Source organism: Anas acuta, chromosome 4 (genome assembly GCF_963932015.1).
Source record: "Anas acuta chromosome 4, bAnaAcu1.1, whole genome shotgun sequence".
In the NCBI taxonomy this organism is placed as follows: Eukaryota; Metazoa; Chordata; class Aves; order Anseriformes; family Anatidae; genus Anas; species Anas acuta.
The window spans coordinates 32,419,507-32,439,512 of record NC_088982.1 but is presented as its reverse complement, the minus strand read 5'-3'; the positions used below and the strand labels follow the sequence as shown (position 1 = coordinate 32,439,512).

The following is a 20,006-nucleotide window of genomic DNA, read 5'->3' as shown; positions in this document are numbered from 1 at the left end:
ACCAGTATTTACATTTCTAGCTTTGGACACATAAATGTTTATGTATAAGGACATAAGATACTACCACACCAAAATGAATGAAGTTATAAGCATGAGTAATTATTTGCAAAACTATAGTCCTCTGACTGAAAATAATTTTGAGAAGTTTATCATATCTGGGGCACAAAGAGCAGGATCTGAATGAATAAGAACAGGGTGAGGCTTTGAACTGTATAGCAGTCTCCCAAATGAAATAATACTTGGCAATTTGCATAACTTAATACAAGGCTAGATGAAAAAGGAAAGATAATCCAGCACTGGGAGAGGACCTGTCTTACACTTCCTTTTAACATCTCTTCATTCCAGGCTGTTTGGATATGCTTATTTTGTGCTTTGAATCTAGGGACGACAGAAAATTTAGTTAACTAATACAAGCATAGGGGGCAAAAAATTACCACTTCTGATTTATCATCTCTTGGTTAATCTCAGTACTTCTCAGTAATCTTCAGAAGCAGCAAGGAGCACAGTATGGTTGCATATGCTGTTTTAATTTTCAGCAAACACTTATTTAGGCACTTTGTGGAAATGCTTTTGTTGATATGTCTCCAATGGGGCATCATCTATTCTTGTATTTTAAAAGTTCTTCCTTGTCATCATGCTCAACTTGAAATCAATTATTAGAGAAAGAACAGCAGCTTTATATATAGTTATATGTATATTTTAGTGAGATTTAAAGTTTTATAACAACATTCAACTGAAAAAAAAGATGTGAGTAGAAGCAAAAACATTAACCACTTTCAGGACGTTTTGTTTTTCTGTGGCCATATGTCTTTCAGTATGTTTCTGTAATTTCCTTTTGATGATAAAAGCTATACTAGAGATAGTTACTCCATGCACAAGTTCTTTATAATGATGGTCTAGGCTCAAGAAAGGCTTCTTCTAAAATTGTTTTCTTGTTCTTTCTGGCAGTTGTATTTATCCACAGGCACTCATGTTCCACATAAATGTTATTTTGTTGTTTTTGTTTTTGTTTTTTTTCCTGTTAACCCACTCCAGCAGTAACAACTTTGCTATCTTAGGTAACAGTTAATAATTATATAAAGGTTCCATTACTAGCTCAGTCTTTTTTAACCTTTAAACCAGGGAAGAAAAAGAAACAGTCTTTAAGCAAGTAGTCAACTAACTATTTTTTTCTCCTATATCAGGATCCACGATTCAATGCAGAAGTCGACCAGATCACAGGGTATAAGACTCAGAGTATTCTTTGTATGCCAATAAAGAATCATAGGGAAGAGGTAAGTTGCAGCATTGGGTTCACTTCATGTCATACAGTTTCCAGCTATGCTAATTCTTTAAACTTTTATTAGCTGTCAGTCATTATCTTACAGCATAAACCCGTATCTTTTTTTTTTTTAAAAAAAAAAAGACTGCATGCTTATGATTGCTCAGACTTTTAATTTTATCTTATCTAGTTCAGTAATGTAAGCCAAAGGGAATTGTCAAGAAGAGTTTAACCCCCCAGATGCAGAAGTAGAATATACAAGTTTAACTCTGGAAGTGCTGTTCATGGTTCCTGTACCTAGTATCTGTCAGCGTTAAAGTTCTCTGCAGGTTTATTGGTCTATCTCAGCACACACTCAGATTGCAATTAAGAGTTACTGTGCTTTAGCTTGGGTTTTATCTAGGTTATGTTCTTTAGAGTACATAAATTATTTTTTATCATTGTATAAAAGGCTATTACATTCTGTTAACTCAGCTCATAAGTAATAAATTAAGAAACACATTAACTGCTTAAGATCAGGCATTGAAAACACATGGTGTTGATGTGATTTAGTGAAGTCATTGATAAGTCATGTAATGTAAAGTCAAATTACTTCAAATATAAAATAATGTGAACTCCTGCATGTATTTCCCATCAGTGCTACTTCTCACAGAAGTTCTACCTTCTTACCTCATACCCTACCTGATACAATTGCAGTAGGGAGAATTCTTATTACAAACTTAGGTCTTCTAGCATTGACCACTTCAAGAGTACGTTCAGTGAAGACAAAGCACAAAACTGGGATCGAAAAAAAAGCAGGCACCACTGTTTTACTTAGGGAGGTAGTTAGGATTTCGTAATTGGTTGTGTGGTTTTTTTGTGTGTGTATTTTGTTTGGTTTTTGATCCTGAAAGCAGTAGCCTTCAGGTACATCATCAGTTCTTAGGATGCTTGCACAGCATAGGGTTCTTTATAGTGTGCATCAGAGCTTTAAGATGAAGATCTTCTTTCCTGCAATTCCTTTATTTTTCAGAGTATTTATCATTTGCTTCCAGAAAGTTCAAACTCCAAAAACAAATGTTGCCAAGATTGTTTTGAAGATATCATACCTTCTTTTTCTTGCCTTTCCATTTTCCATAAACTCTTGACTGAGTTTATTTGTTGAATCTAACTGTAGCTGACCCAGACGATCAGCCAGGATTTCCTTTCTTCACCTATTGCAAATTTTGGTTTAAAATACTCTTTCAATTCTTCTAAGGACAGAACTTGAAACCGACTTGACACTACCTTGCGGACAATGCTTCTAGTCTTCCTCTCCTAATCCCAAACCTGCTTCGAAGTCTTCCCATTTCCAGCTGGCAGCAGCCACTGCTGGCCCTGGGCCAGCCGATGAGCAAATCAGATGCTGTGTGGAATCACAGAATCACAGAATCACAGAATCTCTAGGTTGGAAGAGACCTCAAGATCATCGAGTCCAACCTCTAACCTAACACTAACAGTACCCACTAAACCATATCCCTAAGTTCTACATCTAAACGTCTTTTGAAGACTTCCAGGGATGGTGACTCCACCACCTCCCTGGGCAGCCCGTTCCAGTGCCTAACAACCCTTTCAGTAAAGAAATTCTTCCTAACATCTAACCTAAAACTCCCCTGGCGTAACTTTAGCCCATTCCCCCTCATCCTGTCACCAGGCACATGGGAGAACAGGCCAACCCCCACCTCGCTACAGCCTCCTTTAATGTACTTATACAGAGCAATAAGGTCACCCCTGAGCCTCCTCTTCTCTAGGCTGAACAAGCCCAGCTCCTTCAGCCGCTCCTCATAGGACTTGCTCTCCAGGCCCCTCACCAGCTTCGTCACCCTTCTTTGGACCCGCTCAAGCACCTCGATGTCCTTCTTGTAGCGAGGGGCCCAAAACTGAACACAGTACTCAAGGTGCGGCCTCACCAGAGCCGAGTACAGGGGGACGATCACCTCCCTAGCCCTGCTGGTCACAGTGTTTCTGATACAAGCCAGGATGCCGTTGGCCTTCTTGGCCACCTGAGCACACTGTTGGCTCATATTCAGCCGACTGTCCACCATCACTCCCAGGTCCTTCTCTGCCTGGCAGCTCTCCAACCATTCCTCTCCCAGCCTGTAGCTCAAGAACGCTGTGGAGCAGCGTTCCATGTCAGGCAAGGTTTTAAATTTCACCCATGCCATCCCATTTTCTTTTTTGTTGAATAGAAGAAAAAATGCTGTGTTCTATATAAGCGGGATCAGAAATGAAGTACAAGATCTTGCTAGCCAGGGAGCACCAAAGTACAAACTTCTCGTTGTGCCTTTGTGGTAGGTAGGGAAAGAATAAGAACTGTAGTCTGTTAGTGAAACACCATGACTTACAGGCTGAGTAAGTCTGCAATTGGCCGTATCTTCAGCTAGGTTTCTACTCCTAAGTGCATCAGCAAGTAGAAATGAAGCAGGAACATGTTTATTTTGAAAGCTTCAGCCAACGTGAAGTTTGAAGAGTCTGTTACACTCATTCTTGTATGCAATAATTTGAAGGGGTTAAACTAGAAAATCTCTCTTAGGAAAAGATAACACTTATTTTTTCCTGAATTTGAAGTCTATACCAGGAGGTTTTTGTTCCTCTCACCATAACAGTTTGCTAACATGCTTCTGGAGAGATTTTGGAGTCAGGGAAAATCAGCCTTTAGTTTGCCATCTGCTTTTTCTGTTTAAAAATAAATAAATAAATAAAACAGAATATGGGTTCCTCCCTGTGATAAATAAATAAATTCCCAAAGCCCCTCTAGAAATTTGGAGGCTAGCGACTTCTTCCTTAGCCTAGGATGTCAGCAGTCACAGTCAAGAGATGATTCTGGAAAACATCCAAAAATAAACACTGAGAATGAGAAGCAACTGTGACTTTTTTGTATGTTTGTTTAGTATTGGTACTATTTTTTAAAACAAAAGAGTAAGTAATTGAGATTAAGAAAATCTCATGCTGATTATTAAATCCTCTGGGCCGGCTGAAGTACGGAGATTTTTCCAGTAGATGTTTTTCACATTTTCCTGTATTTCCATGAGGCATGTGAGAAACCAACATCTCACTTAAAAATAACTACTAATAAGAAATTCCATAGATGAAAAGAAGAGCTCATAAAAAGGACTCAAGAAATAATAGTAATCTTAAAAGGACAAATAGTGAAAATGAATACCTCTGCACAGATGCATACCAAAAATGGAATCACATTCACTTGATAGCAGGACTCTTTTTCAGTCCCCTACTTGACACAAATGTCAGAGAAACGTTGCATTTCAGATCCTGAAAATTCTGCTGATTATGTCATCTAATATCAGATCATAGAAGCTTGTACAGTGCTAGCTTTGTAAAGAGTTTTCATTTTCCCATGAAAGACTGCAAATACAAACTGACCGAGCTTGGTATGTAGCTTCAGGGTCTTTGAACAAAGTTCTGGCACTTGTAAATCAGTGCTTTATAATGTCTAATAATTAAACAGAAATTCCATCCACCCCATCATATGCTGAAAGATTGCCATGTGACGCTTTCTGTCATGCTAAACTATATTATTTGTTGTTTATAACCATTGAATAAAACAGTGAGAAAGACAGGCCTTGAGTAATCTGAATTGCCCTCTGCTTAAAACAAACAACAAAATGGTTCTAGGTCAAATCATCTAAAGCTATCCCAGTATTTAAAATTGTCCTAAGGTGAATGTGAAGCCATAGCAAAGACTACATTTTTCACCCTAAAAGAGTTTCTCTTCTGGTGATTCTTCTGTTGCAGCAGATAACTTTACAGTTAAACATATTCACATCAATATATGAAATGTGTATAATTATCAAGACATCAATCTATAGACCTACTCTGTGTATCAGGGAACACCTCAAAACCTTCAAAACAGAGTGAATTATCATCGTCAGTAGTATAAAAAAAAAAAAAAATGAAAAGTCAGTATTAGCCAGCTCATACCACAGCTATCAAGGCTATTTCTTTTACAAAAAAAAAGTGATGGCCACAGGATTTAGCTGTAGCTGTTAATACTAACCATTTTAGTGCTATAGTGTTTATGCAGAAATCAGGGTTTTATCACTAGTGGCAGAAGATCTAAGGTTTGCAGAATCATGTAGGTTGGAAGAGACCTCCAAGCTCCCCTAGTCCAACCTCTGACCTAACACTAACAAGTCCTCCACTAAACCATATCCCTAAGCTCTACATCTAAACGCCTTTTAAAGACCTCCAGGGATGGTGACTCAACCACTTCCCTGGGCAGCCCATTCCAGTGTCTAACAACCCTTTCAGTAAAGAAGTTCTTCCTAACATCCAACCTAAACCTCCCCTGGTGCAACTTTAGTCCATTCCCTCTCGTCCTGTTGCTGTTCGTATTATGTATGTATCCTTAAACCTTCAATTTTTTTTTCAGAAGCTCCAAATGCTATTGATTTGCCTTCTATAGTACCCTTAATGAAGTGAGTAAATGCAGTAGCACTTTTTTTCCCCTGATTTTGCTTGGTCTTGGATTCAAAGACCCAGAAAAAAGACTACAGAAGTTGTCGGAGAAATTCTCAAGGTGATAATTACTTGCATCTGGTTTTGTAGACATTTGTAAACAAACACTCATTTTGGAAAAAAAAAAATCTTACAGAACTGAATAGTGAATGGAAGTCATTAGCTTGAAGCAACTTATGCAGTTATTGAGAACTGATACAAGGCTCAGTACAGCTGTCTGGTTTGCAATATCTGCAGAGGGGATGCTTCCTGACTGGAAGAGTCATCATAGCTGTAGTAGAAGCTGTACAGGAATGATTTTTTTTTCCTTTCTGCTGTGCAAAATAATTTCCACAAAATACTATTTTGGTTTAAATACTATTAAAATCTGTAGGATTTTCTTATGTGAGAAGTTTTAGTTGAATTAACTGAGACCTGTCTGCTAGGCTCTGAGCCTAAAGTATGTGAAATTGAACTTCCCACTAATTGGCAAGGCAAATCTTCTGTTCTGGCAATGATCACTCCAATTGTTTAGTTGTGTTTTGTTTTGTTTTAATTTGCCCTATTCTCTCACTGGGAAGCTTTTCGGCATGCATCAGGGTGGTATTCTGTTTACAACAGCCATTCAGAGTATCCTGCTGAACTTTATAAAACATAACCAGGCACGTTATGGTTAGCCAACTGAATTCTTTTTTCCCACAATGCCAACTTCAGGTACAACGCATCACAGTGACTGCAGTTTAGCCAAGCTACCTTGAAACAAACTACCTCCAGTTCCAGTAGCAGTCTTACTGCAGGATTATGGAGATCGGTAATTTGCTGCTTGGGAGGATTTTCAACTAATGCTGAGATGCATTATAGTAGCTAGACTGCTAGGAATCACGGAGGCTACTGTTGGCAAGAATGGTAGAAGAGGATGTGAAAGTTTTGTTGATTAAAAATGAAAGTCTGTAAATACAGGGCTGTCCCTATAGGATAGTTTTATAAGCCTGATTCAAAGATGTACAAAAGCAGGAGAGCAATAAGCTTAAAACCACTGTCTGTCCTCTCATGTGGATATGTTTCTGTCTTTAAAATGAGATAAAAGTTGAGTTTTTCTCTCCCTGTTACCATTCTTTGGCTTAATGTCACTTTTCTTCAGGTGCCAGCAAAATATTTTTTATTTATTTATTTATTCTCAGGACACAAAATGGTATTTTTAAATCAACTGAAGTCAGAACCAACTAAAAAAGGTACTAGCTCCCTGTAGAGCTGGAATAGCTTTTACAGAGTTAGGCCCGGAGTCCTAATATACAAAAAAAATGTAGCATGAAACAATCCATGTAAAACTCATATCTCAGTCATCATCTACTGAGAGATGCTCCAGGTAGCCTGCTACTTTTAGAGGCAGGAGGCAGCTAACAGTAGAAAAGAGTGAAAATAATGTCCTCTGATAATTAGAGGAAATCTCTCCCTATAATGTGGATCAGGTTTTATTAAATTGGATAACTGGTAGAGCTAGAGAGGAAAGCTTACAGAACAAGCAGCAGCACTGGAAGATTGCCTGTGTTGCCAGCAAGAGTAGAGTTAGGAGAGCTGTGTTCCGAGGTGGTAAAACAGGTACGGGTTCTGACTTAGTAATTGGTGGCTATTTTTTCCTCTTTTTTGGGGATTGACAGAGAACTACTCCACCATCAAAACTTCTTTCTGTGTTCATGACGTATGTCTGTCTTATATCATCTGAATGGAAAATGACAAAGCGTTTGGTTTCTGATTCAAGGGGATTTTTTCCAGTGGCCTTAAAGAAGGCTAGACCAAGGACTGAGGTCCCTTACATACAGCATGTTTGCTTCTGCCCACCCCTTTTGTACTTCCAATACAGCAAACCTGGATGAAGGCTCTTGCTAGGAGCTGCGTGACTAGTTTATACAACACCAACCTAGTCAGACTGGGAATAAAGCTCATCAGTTCGTAGCACTTGACAGCTTGCTAGTTACTTTAAGGATTAGGACACAAGATTACAGGTCTCTAAATATAAGCAAATAATAATTACTGCAGTGTTTACTCTCCCTTAATCTTGGTTTTCTTCAGTCCATAGTACTTTCTTATGATTTTCTCTAGCAGTTATCCCCTTTCACGGCTGTTTTAGCCCCTCTCTGGCCTAGTAGTTTTGCCTTGGGTGAACAAGAAGTATGCAGGATAATTCAGTAGGTATAACAAGACAGTGACAAATAAAAAGTATCTTTGCTTTAGTGCTACAGGACTCCCCTTTCAAGAAGGTTAATTTGGTGCCTGCTTGTAAAAGAAGTAATGAAAGATGAAGTAATGTGCCTATGTAACTTAATACCTTTTTGTTAGACTGGAACAGAGCATTCATCAGTGAATCTTCAAGTGGGCTGTCTTTTTTTTTTTAGTGTTCTTCAGGATTTACAGAGAATGTTTTATTTCAGATATGAAGTAACGTGTCTTCTTTATTGTCATACAGATTTCACACTTTAATTTACCTGTTATCTGAGTAAGTTTTCTGTATAGCTGAGCTCATAGTAGTTATAGTCACCTTTGATTCGAAATCTGTGCTGGTGTGAATGTAACTCCCAGGTGGAGGGATCAGGCCTGTCGTCTTTTCAGATTTGTTTATAGCAAGTTTCAAAAAAAATTAATTTTTGGTTTTCACACTGTTAGGATTCACTAAAATGCAAGCCTGTGTTCTCCATGGCCTAAAATGCTTTCACATGATTTAGTTTTGTCCTAATTACATAATTACATTAGTAACAGGAACAAACCCTCCTGAGTTTTTACATCTCCTCCTAATTACCTGCTTGTAGGAAAGACTCCAATGTCTAACTAATACACATCTTAGTGAAGTTCACTTGAATTTGTACTGATATAAAACAGAATAAGGCCAGAATCTGGACCAGCTTAATCTTTAAAACTGATAACTTCGTATGAAAAATGGCACATACTACAAAAGTCTCTTTAAAAACTTAGGCTCTTAGGCTGTCACAGAACAACAGAAAAATATTTTGTCAACCGTTTGCCTTTTTTTTTTTTTTTTTTTTTACAAGAAGAAGTGTTTTATGCAGTTTGTCATCTGCATAAAATTTTTATCATCATCAAGACAAGCAGGATTTTTTTAGCAGGTTTACTCTCCTCATTACTCCTTCCTTCTGTTAAAAGCTTTTATTGGAAGACCTTAACAAAGATACAAAAATGACCATTTCTCTTGAAGCACATGCCTTTTTTTTAATGTATGAGTAACCTGCACGGCGAAATAGTCTTTTTGCTGTATTGGTGTGGTATTTTTACTGTTTGTTTGGTTTTTGTTTTTTTTTTTAGCTTTTTTAAGCACCACAGGTCTTCCTTTCATTGGGGGAGGTGTTTATGCACAATGAAAGTACTCACCTCTTAATTCTTAAACTCCATAATGATGCCTCTGAACTCATCATAATTGTCTTTGTCTGTGTTGGACCAAAGCTGGAAAAAAAAAAATAAGAACCCCAAAAAAGACAGTGGTGTGGGAAAAGGTCTAATCATTAGCCTTTTCACGTGCGGGTTAACGTAAAAACATACATTTATTAAAGGATTTGCTTACTATTCAAAGTCTGCTTTAGAAGTATATATGGCAGGTACATTGTTATTACAGTGAGAATGTTCACTAGGTAAGAAGTTTTCCCTGAAGTCAAGGAGAAGTTAACTGTGGGAAGAACTGGGTTGTATGGAATGGACTTGACAGCTGAGCTTTATTTAAGATGGACATTTTTGAGCCCACAGCTGGCACTGATTCATGCTGTGGAACACTGACCTTGTAACATCAGTATTTTGGGAATGCTGGTGTGAGAGATGGTAAATTGTTGTCTTTTCCATTACAAAAACATAACTATATCCCCTCCTTCAGTATAGCAGTTGCACATTGAAATGATTAACAGCCAAGTACAGTTTTTTAAACATGCACACCACACAGTTTTTTTCTGATATCGTTTATCCAAAAAAGCAAGATGAAAATATGCTGTCATTAACAACTTGCAATGGTCTTACACTACTTAGATTTCAAACAAAGCAAATTGTTTTGTTTTGTCAATCATTTACTTTAGATCTGACAAAAATGTCTGAAAAGAATCAAAAGCTTTACATGTACTTTATGGCTTATTACCACATACCCATTCATGTTATTGTACTCAACTTCATCTGTTCTAGCAAATTCTAGCCTCAGAGTTTACTGCACTGTAGATTTACTGGCCTTAGCAGAAGAGGAGATCCAGCCATTTAAATAGATGTAACCATGTTAATTGTAATGATGTGCAGGGTTTTAGTGAGTGACTTCTAGCTCCTCACAGTTTCCAGCCTACATCTCCTGCCTCTTACTCTGGTGCTAATCCTCTCTTTCACTTCTGAGTGCCTTCCAGTTTTAGTGTGCTGTGAAGTGGCATGGTTAACATGATTCAGAAGGGTACATATATGGAAGTAAAAGGGTAAGTGGAGGATCCAGGAAAAAGTTTAAACTAGTTTACAGGACAGAATGGTTACTGCCAGAAAACAGATTAAATAACTGCAGTAAGGAATCTAGAGAAATACTATCCCAGTGAATTGTTTTTTTTTTTGACTAAATGCTCCCTGTCTTCATACAGACTCACATGAAAGTCTCTTGAAATTCTCTTGTTTCCCTTGGGCTCTGAAAAACAGACACAAATTATCACTAAGACATCTATGTTGACTATGTAAGAGCAAGTCCAAAACAGCCATACAGTTTCATTTCTCCCAAAATAGCAGAGTTGGAGGCTACATTAGAAACAAATCAATACTAAGCAAAAATCTGAATTTCACTTTTATATTTAGGAATAGTTTTGCTGTTTTCGAGGCAGATTGGTTTGCTGGGAGGCTCTCACCAGCATGCAGAATTGAACTCCACAAAGACTGGCAGTAATAAAAGCATCATTCTTCAGCTGTGTTGTACTCTCACATTCATTTTACGTTTCTTTTAAATCTAAATCAACATCTTTTGTTACAAAATCACATTTCCTGGCTAATTCTTTTCTGCGTAGAAAGTTGCAAAAGCACCAGTAGCTCAATCATCTCTATAGGACTGTTTTCTTTTCTGTAAGAAATCATATTTTAATCTCCCAATTCATGTAATTATGTCCAGAAACCTGAAATCAAATTTTATCACAGATCATTTCTACACTAAAAAAACATCATCTCAAAACTTAACACAACTTAGACAGGACTTTTATAAGAATAAAACTAGATGTGTAATCTTACCAGATTGCGTTTTTTTACACTCAAATCCCAAAGTAGACAAGCCAACAAGCAAGTAAATAGAGCTGGTCTGTCAATGTCTCTATTTCATAAAGTGTACCAGATCTTTTTATAGTTTATGTAAAAGCTCTTTGTTACTATCTATTCTCTGATTTATGTGAGCAGCCTTAATTTATGAAGCCAGTTAGCTGCTGTTCCTAATACATAGTGCATTTGAAATCTAAGGATTTAAGCCATGTGCCAGAAGCAGAAGGAACTACCCAAGGAAGAGTCTTTAATGTTGTTCAAGGCATATAGATTTGTTTCTTAGGTCTGTCACAGATGTCCTGTGAATGATGTTTTACCCTTGGCTTAGCTTCTTTACCTGTAAAACGATCATTTACTTTTTCCTATAAGTATGTCTGGAAATAAAGTCCAATGACAGATTCCTTAAAAATGATCTAATTATTCCCTTTTGAATACACTAGGTTGTTGGTGTGGCTCAAGCAATCAATAAGAAATCAGGAACTGGTGGGACTTTCACTGAACAAGACGAAAAGGTATAGAAGCTGGACATTTCTGTCTGTTTTGTTGTCACAGGGGATCAGGGAATAGATATGCTATTGCTTTTCACACTGATCAGACATCTTAAAGTTACTAAAAATTAACCACTGAAACAGTAAGAATTCCTGGTAATATTGCGGAGTTCTTTCCTTTTAAAGCCATGAGAAATGTGGATGTGACATAATTTAATTTCTTTTCAGAATGGTATCTCTCATACATGTCAAATACAGGTTTACTCTACAGAAATGCACTGTAGGACAGTTCCATAGCTTATAACAGACATCATTTTTATGAAGTGATTATAGCTCTCTTGGCATATCTGACAATGCATATTTTGAATATTAAAATTTGCATAGTGATTATTTTTAAATATTGCATCACTTCTCAATACAGCAATTAGAGAAAGAGAAAAGACCTTGGATAAATTATAAATAATACATGAGATAATCAGTAGAGTAGACAGCACCTTGATTCCTAATTCTCGCAATGAAGTTGCTTTCCAGACATTTCCAGACTTCACATTTAGATTTGTATAGCAAAAGAGGCTGCACAAAGGCTGAAGAAATTGACTGAATTTTCAGCAGTAAAAATAAATAAATAAATACCAGGATTTAATGTTCCCCTTTGAAAACTTTCCCCTTTAAAACAAAATGCATACTGAGTATTTACAGGATATAAGAAGTAATCCTGTTCAAATAAGGAAAAAAATTGTGGTTTCGCTATGTTAGCAAAATTTTGTTTCTATTTCCCAACGTAACAGAGGCTGATTGTCTGCACCAAGTTTTTCTGGGTAAAATCTGTATTATTGCAAGACGAGTTGGTTCCTCTGTGCTGCTTCTTACCCCAATCCTACTTGTACCAGGATAAACTGAAAAGACAATTTGTTTAAAAAGGGAGAAGAGATTCTTGACTGGAGAAAAAAAAAAAAAAAAGGAATGTGAATGGCAAAAATAGCTTTAAATATCAATTCATATTTTAAAGTGAAAAAAAATGTAGGAGCTTATCTTTGAATAGAGTTAAGATGCTGTGAGACGTTATCTTCATCAGATGTTTATGCTTATTTGTCTTCAGGATTTTGCTGCGTATTTGGCATTTTGTGGAATTGTTCTTCATAATGCTCAATTGTATGAAACATCTTTGCTTGAAAACAGGCGTAATCAGGTATGATCTACAGGTTTGTCCCAAGAATACAAAAATTATGATGGTCAGCTAAAATCTGCACCTTTTCCTTGTTTCTGATATGGTAGCAAATCCTCGGCGATTTTTAATTACTCTAGTACTGTAGAGCTCTAACTGCACTGAGAAGTAGCTTGGTACATTTCATCTTGGGCTGTGAAAAGTGCGGGGGAAAACACTAAAGCTACATGTCCAAAATTCATCCCATGTCAATATACTTGGTATTGCCTGAAGTTATCCTGTGGCTCACTCTGTGTACTACACAGCCAGAGGCACGTATACTCCAGAAAATTCAGGTAAAATTATCCCTACAGCATGGCAGGGGTTATACAGATTGCTCTTTTAGTCTCCTACAACTATAAATAGTCACTAACAATATTTTCTGTAATGATCAGACAGGAAACTAAATTTCCTAGAGGAATGTAATTTTATTCTGTAGCCATCTATGTAACTGATGGGTTGTTAATGCCATAGCCTTTATGGGTAGAATATCTCTGCCCTACATGGTACGAAAAGTTTTTGGAGAAACAACTAGGCAGCAGTTGTTTTAATAGCGTTCTGGTAGGTCTGAGTTTCCAAGTGACTATTGGTGTCTGTAAATTGGTACAAATTTGGGTAATCTTTGCAAATTGGTTCCATGCTTCCTGTGGGGAAAAGGGAATATAATTTGACCACATCTAAGTAGCTAAGTCCTTCAGCAGCAGCTTTGAAATACGGCAGGCTGTACCTAAATGATGTTTTCACCAAATGAGCTCATTAAGCTCTGTTTGAATTACAACAGATAATAGTTGTACTCAAAAGTCTTCAGTAATTTAAATATCACAGTTGATGTTTTTACAATGCACACATGAGCCATAGGAAACTATTAGGTTTCTTAAGGGCAAATTACTGTGTGCTGTCTGGACTTCTCAAATTTCATTTGATCAGCTGTTAATGTTGATCTGACCGGAAACACCAGACAGCTAACTAGGCAATCTATTTTCTCCACCAAACTGGCTAATAATTCCTGTTGCCTTGCAGTCTGTATGACAGACAAAACTTAATTTTTGTCACAGACACGTGTTCATTTCATTGATTCAGGGAAGAGAAGAAGAATCAAAGAGTAGGAACTGTAATTATTGCTTTCATCACAATCAGTCAAATTTTCACCAAAGACCTTTTTTTTTTCCAGGTGCTTCTTGATCTTGCCAGCCTGATTTTTGAAGAGCAACAGTCTTTGGAAGTAATTCTGAAGAAGATAGCTGCCACTATAATATCGTTCATGCAGGTGCAGAGGTGTACCATCTTCATAGTGGATGAAGACTGTACTGTGAGTACGTTTCCTTTGTTAAAAGGCAGAAGTGCTGGGAAGTCCCTGGGAGCGGTATTGGCTTCCCTCCCTTCTGATTCAATAGCATTTCAGACCCACTTCCTCGTCTGCCCTTGCTTTTATGGCATCCAGTCAGGGCAGGTGTTGATTTCAGAGGATTAGGTCTTTCTGTAGGCCAGGCTGCCATTTTATGCAGTCATTTTGCATTACCTATTGGTAAACTATGGCTCTAAGCTCTCTCCCGTGGCATAGATCTGAATGTAGAACTCTTAAAACTCATTTTATTGGCTACTGATGTAAGACAGAAAAAGGGAAAAGTCTGGGTGAAAAACAATGTGGCTTTTACTTGATGTGCAAAATCAGTTTTGACTGTACTTTTTATTTCTTGAGTATATCTCAACATGGAGTATCTAAACAAGGTATCTGAAGAGAATCGTGGCCTCTCCCAAGATCCTGGCTCACTGAAGCAAAGCACAAACTCCTTTCCTATCTGCCCACTTTTATTTCCTTTGTATTCAAAATAGGCTGCAGAACAAGGAGCAGGATGTTATGTTGCAATAATATTTCCCTGTATTTAAGAAAGTCATTCTTACACAGGAATGTGGAAGAGGAATTTACATAATGTATGTATTCAGATATTCACACAGTCCCTGCAAGTCAGCCAAACTCTAGCACCTAGTTTCCAGTCTGTAGTTTGAATGCTTAGTACAGAGAGAGTCTAATTTCTCTCTACGTTTAGGCTTCTCAAGTATAAAAAAAACTTATGTGAAAAGAAAGACAGAGACCTGTCAACATGTTTAAAAGGCTTTGATGTTTTCGCCTCCCCAAGCAAAGTAGTTATTATACACTCCTGGTCTGGAATTGGATGAATGTTAGAATATGGAAGTTCTGTGCTAACAGGTAAATTTGGCACAGATTATAAATACCAGCATTTCTTCTCAGAATGATCAGTAGAGTTTCAAGACACTTCAGTGACATTTGAAGAAGATAATTGTGTCACCGGATTCTGCACCATTGCTGCTAGATGTGAAATGAAGTTAATTTTATACTTGTCTTTATTACAGAATAGGTGTTGCTAACTGCCACAAGCATAAGCTTTTCAAATGAATACGACTACTCTAACTTATAACCACACCAATATATTAAAATATCTTCTTGGTATTCCAGGATTCATTTTCTAGTGTGTTTCACATGGAATCTGAAGAATTAGAGGATTCAGCTGAAAATCTGAAGAGGTAAAACAATTAAAGTTTTTTTCATCATGGGAGAACGTTGAAGAAATTTTGATTTCAATATTGTTTTTCATAATAAAGGACATGGTACCACACCTTTCCATTGGGTACCATGTATTTCTGCTATGAAGCGGGTTTTGCCCTGAAACGTACATAGAAAAATTGCCTTAAAAAGAACACTCTGAGCAGAATAGGAGAACAATGCCTGTTCTCTTCATTTTGTCAGGTCAAAGTACATAGTTGCATCTCAGGGTTGAGCTGTGGAAGCTGACACATCCACATTAGCAGATACCAAACAGTGTATAAGCATATGATTTTAATCAAAAAAAAAAAAAAAACAACTTTATAAAGAAGGATAAGCATTATTCTTATTTTATAGATAGGAAAGGTGGATCAAAGGACATGACTAACAAAATCAAGAATAATGACTGACAGATTTTTAGGTCTTCCTCAAGAAACCACTAAAAATTTAAAATGGGAAGGATGGAAAGAAGTAGAAATAATTGTATTAAAATACTCTGATTACATAGTTTCCAAATTTACTCTGAACCTTTGTATTTAAGTTTTGAAAATTACTGTCTTTGTTACCTTTCTGTCATGACAAGAAGTTGTTTTAGATAGTGTCAAGAGTGACAAAGAGTATCTAAAACACACTATGACAAATGTAGTGTCAGGAGAGAAATGGAAATTTCTATACCTCTGATCTTTTTTTCAGTGAACATTTCTTATATGAAATGTAATAACATATTTGAAAATGAAAATGCGTGGCTTAAGTAAATAACTGTTGATATGTAGTAGGATTTTAGACAACATACAGTCAGAAAGTTCAGATGTATAAAATGGTACTAAGATCATAGAATAACTAGTTTACTTCCTCTTCTATACTGTGGGAACGGGAGAGACAGATTTTACCTTCCTATTCACTATCCCACTCATGGTTAGTAGTTAAGGGTTAAGGCACTCAAAATGTAATTTACTGCTTGCATGGGCCATCGGTAAATTATTTCTCATAACTGATAGGGAATGTTGGAACCTTAGCTGCATATCTGAATTTTGTTTATGGGACAGCACAGTTATGTTGCAAAGACTGTTCTACGAGTCAGCAATTGGAGTTAGAACTTCTGCATTGTTTTAAGGTCACAATTTCAGGCAAACAAAAAAACAAAATGACGTGGATTAGATGGAAAGTATTATGTTACAAGATATAATTTCAGGCTTATTATGTAATCAGGGACCCTGAATTAAACCCAGATCAGACTTTTTCAGAATTATGGGGTATTGCCTTGTATAACCAAGTTGGTGAAATAATGAGAGAATAATTCTCTTCCTCAAGCATGGTGAACATCCTTTGGATATACACTTACACCAGAAGGTGTAAAGTCAAGTTAAATGTCAGAGGAAACTTCAGGAGCTTGCTGGGAATAGGTTCATTATTAGGACATATATGTATGCCCTTCTCCAATGCCAGCAAAGGGGGCCAATAAAATTGAAATCCCTTAATAAATACATCGTGGCTGTACAAAGGAGATGATTGAAGGTATTTTCTGCCCCAATTTGGAAAAAAAACACCTCTATTTCAGGAACAGAATCCCATGCAAACAATGGTTCTTTTACCTTTAGAACAAATCTGAAATAAACTTACGAGTAGGAAATTCACGAATGTTACCAGCTGTACCCACTCTAAAGAATATGTGAATTTCATCCAGTATTGACTTTTCAAGGGTGTGAGATCTGTGAATAGTTTGTTTTCAGACTTGTTTATTTCACCGTAAACTCAGTTGCTAATTCTCTATCCTTCATCTGCATCGACTGAAATGATTTGTTTATTTCTTTAATTTGATGTTTGGTGTTAACATTTTGGAATGTTAAAGAAATGGTGTAGTGTATAAATTTATCCACTCTCATTTTGTGATGCCAGCTGGATTAGGGTACAAAATTTGAACTCAATTCTGTTATATAGCTGTTGGTTATATCTTTCTTGGCCTTATATGTGAAAGATATTTACAGTTACCTGCTTTGCATAATGAAGTGGCCTGTTGTCATACTAAGCAGATAAAAATAATATTTTATCCCTTAGGGACTATGATACAAATAAAATCAATTATATGTACGCTCAGTATGTCAAGAATACTATGGAGCCTCTCAACATCCCAGATGTCTGCAAAGATAGAAGATTTCCCTGGACAGTAAGTAAAACAAGCTTACCTTTGAAATTCAGAAATGATTTTCTTCTGTCTCCCTTTCAAATCTTTCTTGCTTTCCCCTCAGTATTTTATTTTTTTTTAATTTGATGGCCACAGTTAGAATTCCACAAACACAAAGGAAGGTACAATGTTTGCTTTATAAAATTCTTTATTAGTGAAGATGGTACAATACTCACACAGTGAGCAGGGTATTCCTATAGCCATTATTTAAAAAGGTTAGCATTCATTTGTCAATGGAAACTGTGATGTAGAGAGCTTGCAGTTTATTCTCTGGAAAGCATTTAAGTGAAGGACAGCTGGAGGTTTTCACAGCAATTCTCTGTAGTTTACTGTAATTGTTGGGAAGCTCTCAAAAGTTCCTTCCGTTTCATTCCCTCCTTTCCCTTCTCATTCTGGCAAAGATTAATGGTATGTATGCAACTTCTTTGCTGCTTTTGAGAAGGAACAATTTCACTTTTCTGTGGAAGTTTTTGCTTCACACTTCATCAGGTATGAGCTTGTGGTGTGGTGCACCACAACGCACAGATACAGGAGAGCTAGGAGGGAGGTCACTTTGCAAAACTCAGATTACAATCAGGTTGCGTTCGAAATCATCAACATAAAGCAAAAGTGTAATTCTGTGTTTTCCTCTCAGTGCAGAAACTTGAAAAAAAAGTCTTCTTATTATAGTTAGGACTGTTAGGTAGATGGGTTCAGGGAGAGAGTAAGAGGAGGGGTGAGATTTGTCATGATCAGCAGGTTTTTATCAAACTCTTTGTTTTGTGTCACACAACCAAAAGCTCAGAAAGCAGTGTTGACTGTCATTGTTCCAGGAAGAGGAAAGGAGGAGAAGCAGCATGGTGGGGAGCTGTGTTGCTCCCCTTTTTCTCTGTGCAAGGTTTCACTGATGTTTTGAGGGGGATTCTGTCAAGGACAGAGCAACACAGACAGGAACTGAGTGCTCACCACCTCATGGTATAGGGCCCTAAGCTGTCTTAACTGAAGGAGTGGAAGTTAAAACAGAATCAGGTAGATGTGCTGCGTTAGATCAATACAGATATAAGTGACTATTTTGAAGACATTGTAAAATACATAAAAGGAATACTATTGGAGTCATTTTAAATGATTCTCTAAAACAAGCCTTTCACTTTGTCAGTAGGGTTAAACTTCTTACACATTTTTTCCGTGGAATCTAGATGATTTACACCTTATGCATGTGAAAGAAACTGATAAAAGAAAACAACAGTTAGGCTAGAAGGAATTTTGGGTAATGTTTTTCAGCACAGTCACAGTGGCTGCATCTCCACCACTGTATAGGAGCAGTCTCAAGGCTGGGTGGAGGCAAAATCTTTTGAAAGCTGACAAGCCCTGGTATGAGGGAAATCCCAGGCGTACCTAGTAACCTAAAAACCCCAGCTTGCCTCTTTCTTTGGAGAACGTTCAACAGCATGCTTACTCACTTTATGAAAAGAACTTTGTGCTTTCTAAATGCATTGGCAGCCTCAGCTACCAACGTAGTGATGTGAGGCAGAAAAACAGCATGAGTTTCTTCACAGGAGAGCCCTCATGTTGCCTGCTTCAGGTTCAGGCTATCTATAAGAGCAGGATTTAAGCCAAATGCTAAGATTCAGCAGCCATGCCTATGTGTTTTTTTCCTGAACCAACCAAGTTAGGGTAGTAGACTAAGTTCAAATATCTGCAACACTCTTTAAAACAATTTATGCCTATTCTTGTTTAGTCTCCTTCCTTTTCATTAGTACTGGGACAAGTGTATTTTTAAACACTGTACACTGTGGTCTTGTCCAATCCAGACAAGCTTGAGTTTCAATGCACCTGAAATTTACTGTGAAACAGCATGTTCTCCTTAAGGTAGCTGTAAACCAATTTTCATGCAAACTTGACTTAGTGGTTCTTAACCACCCCTGCTGGAGAGGTCTAGCAAGGAGAGATGCTGATTCCTAGCCTTTTTTACAGCTCATTTCACAGGTACATCTTTTCTGCCTGCAGTTCAGAAACCAGCAAATCCAACTCTTGATTTGTTCTATCTATTGTGTTGATAATGGGCTACTAAATATTAAGTTCCCGGAGTCATGTAAAGTAGCTGTCATGATATAATCCTTTCATCTTTTCTTCAAAGAATCATACTTCTATTGCCATTTATAAGCATTAGAGTGTATAAGCATTAGCCTGCACAGAAAATCTTCGATCCCTTGCACAGGACAAGACAAAAAAGCAACAGCAGTAAAAGCAAGCAAACCAAAACAAAAAACACAGCCAACCAAACAATCCATCCCCAAGCACTTTTGATCTGAAATATTATTGTATACACACTTTTTTTGTGTCACATACAATTAGAGACTGGCCTTCATTTACTTCTCAGCAACTGCCAAATTATTCCAGGGTCCAAGAGTGACAGAGCAAATCTAGGTCATTTGCTCACCAGATATTTGAAAAAGGTGTATTGTCATTTTGTTCCACCCTTTCACCTTCTCACTTCCTAGATAAAGTCAGTGCCCTTCTCTTGGGGTATGACAGCAAAAAATACATCCAGCCTAGCAATGAGAAAAGGTCTTCGGAAGACTGTAGTATGTTGACCT

The 20,006-nt window shown here is 37.2% G+C and overlaps 1 protein-coding gene across 6 annotated transcripts in view; it reads left to right on the top strand.

The window, feature by feature from the left end:
• PDE5A (phosphodiesterase 5A) overlaps positions 1 to 20,006 on the top strand; it is a 131,479-nt gene that overhangs the window by 81,989 nt on the left and 29,484 nt on the right. For all 6 annotated transcript variants that reach the window (XM_068680596.1, XM_068680598.1, XM_068680595.1 and 3 more), the window contains 6 exons: positions 1,185 to 1,274; positions 11,434 to 11,505; positions 12,581 to 12,670; positions 13,857 to 13,994; positions 15,162 to 15,229; positions 17,304 to 17,412. In XM_068680596.1, the coding sequence (XP_068536697.1) occupies positions 1,185 to 1,274; positions 11,434 to 11,505; positions 12,581 to 12,670; positions 13,857 to 13,994; positions 15,162 to 15,229; positions 17,304 to 17,412 (567 nt within the window). The remainder of the gene's footprint in view (positions 1 to 1,184; positions 1,275 to 11,433; positions 11,506 to 12,580; positions 12,671 to 13,856; positions 13,995 to 15,161; positions 15,230 to 17,303; positions 17,413 to 20,006) is intronic.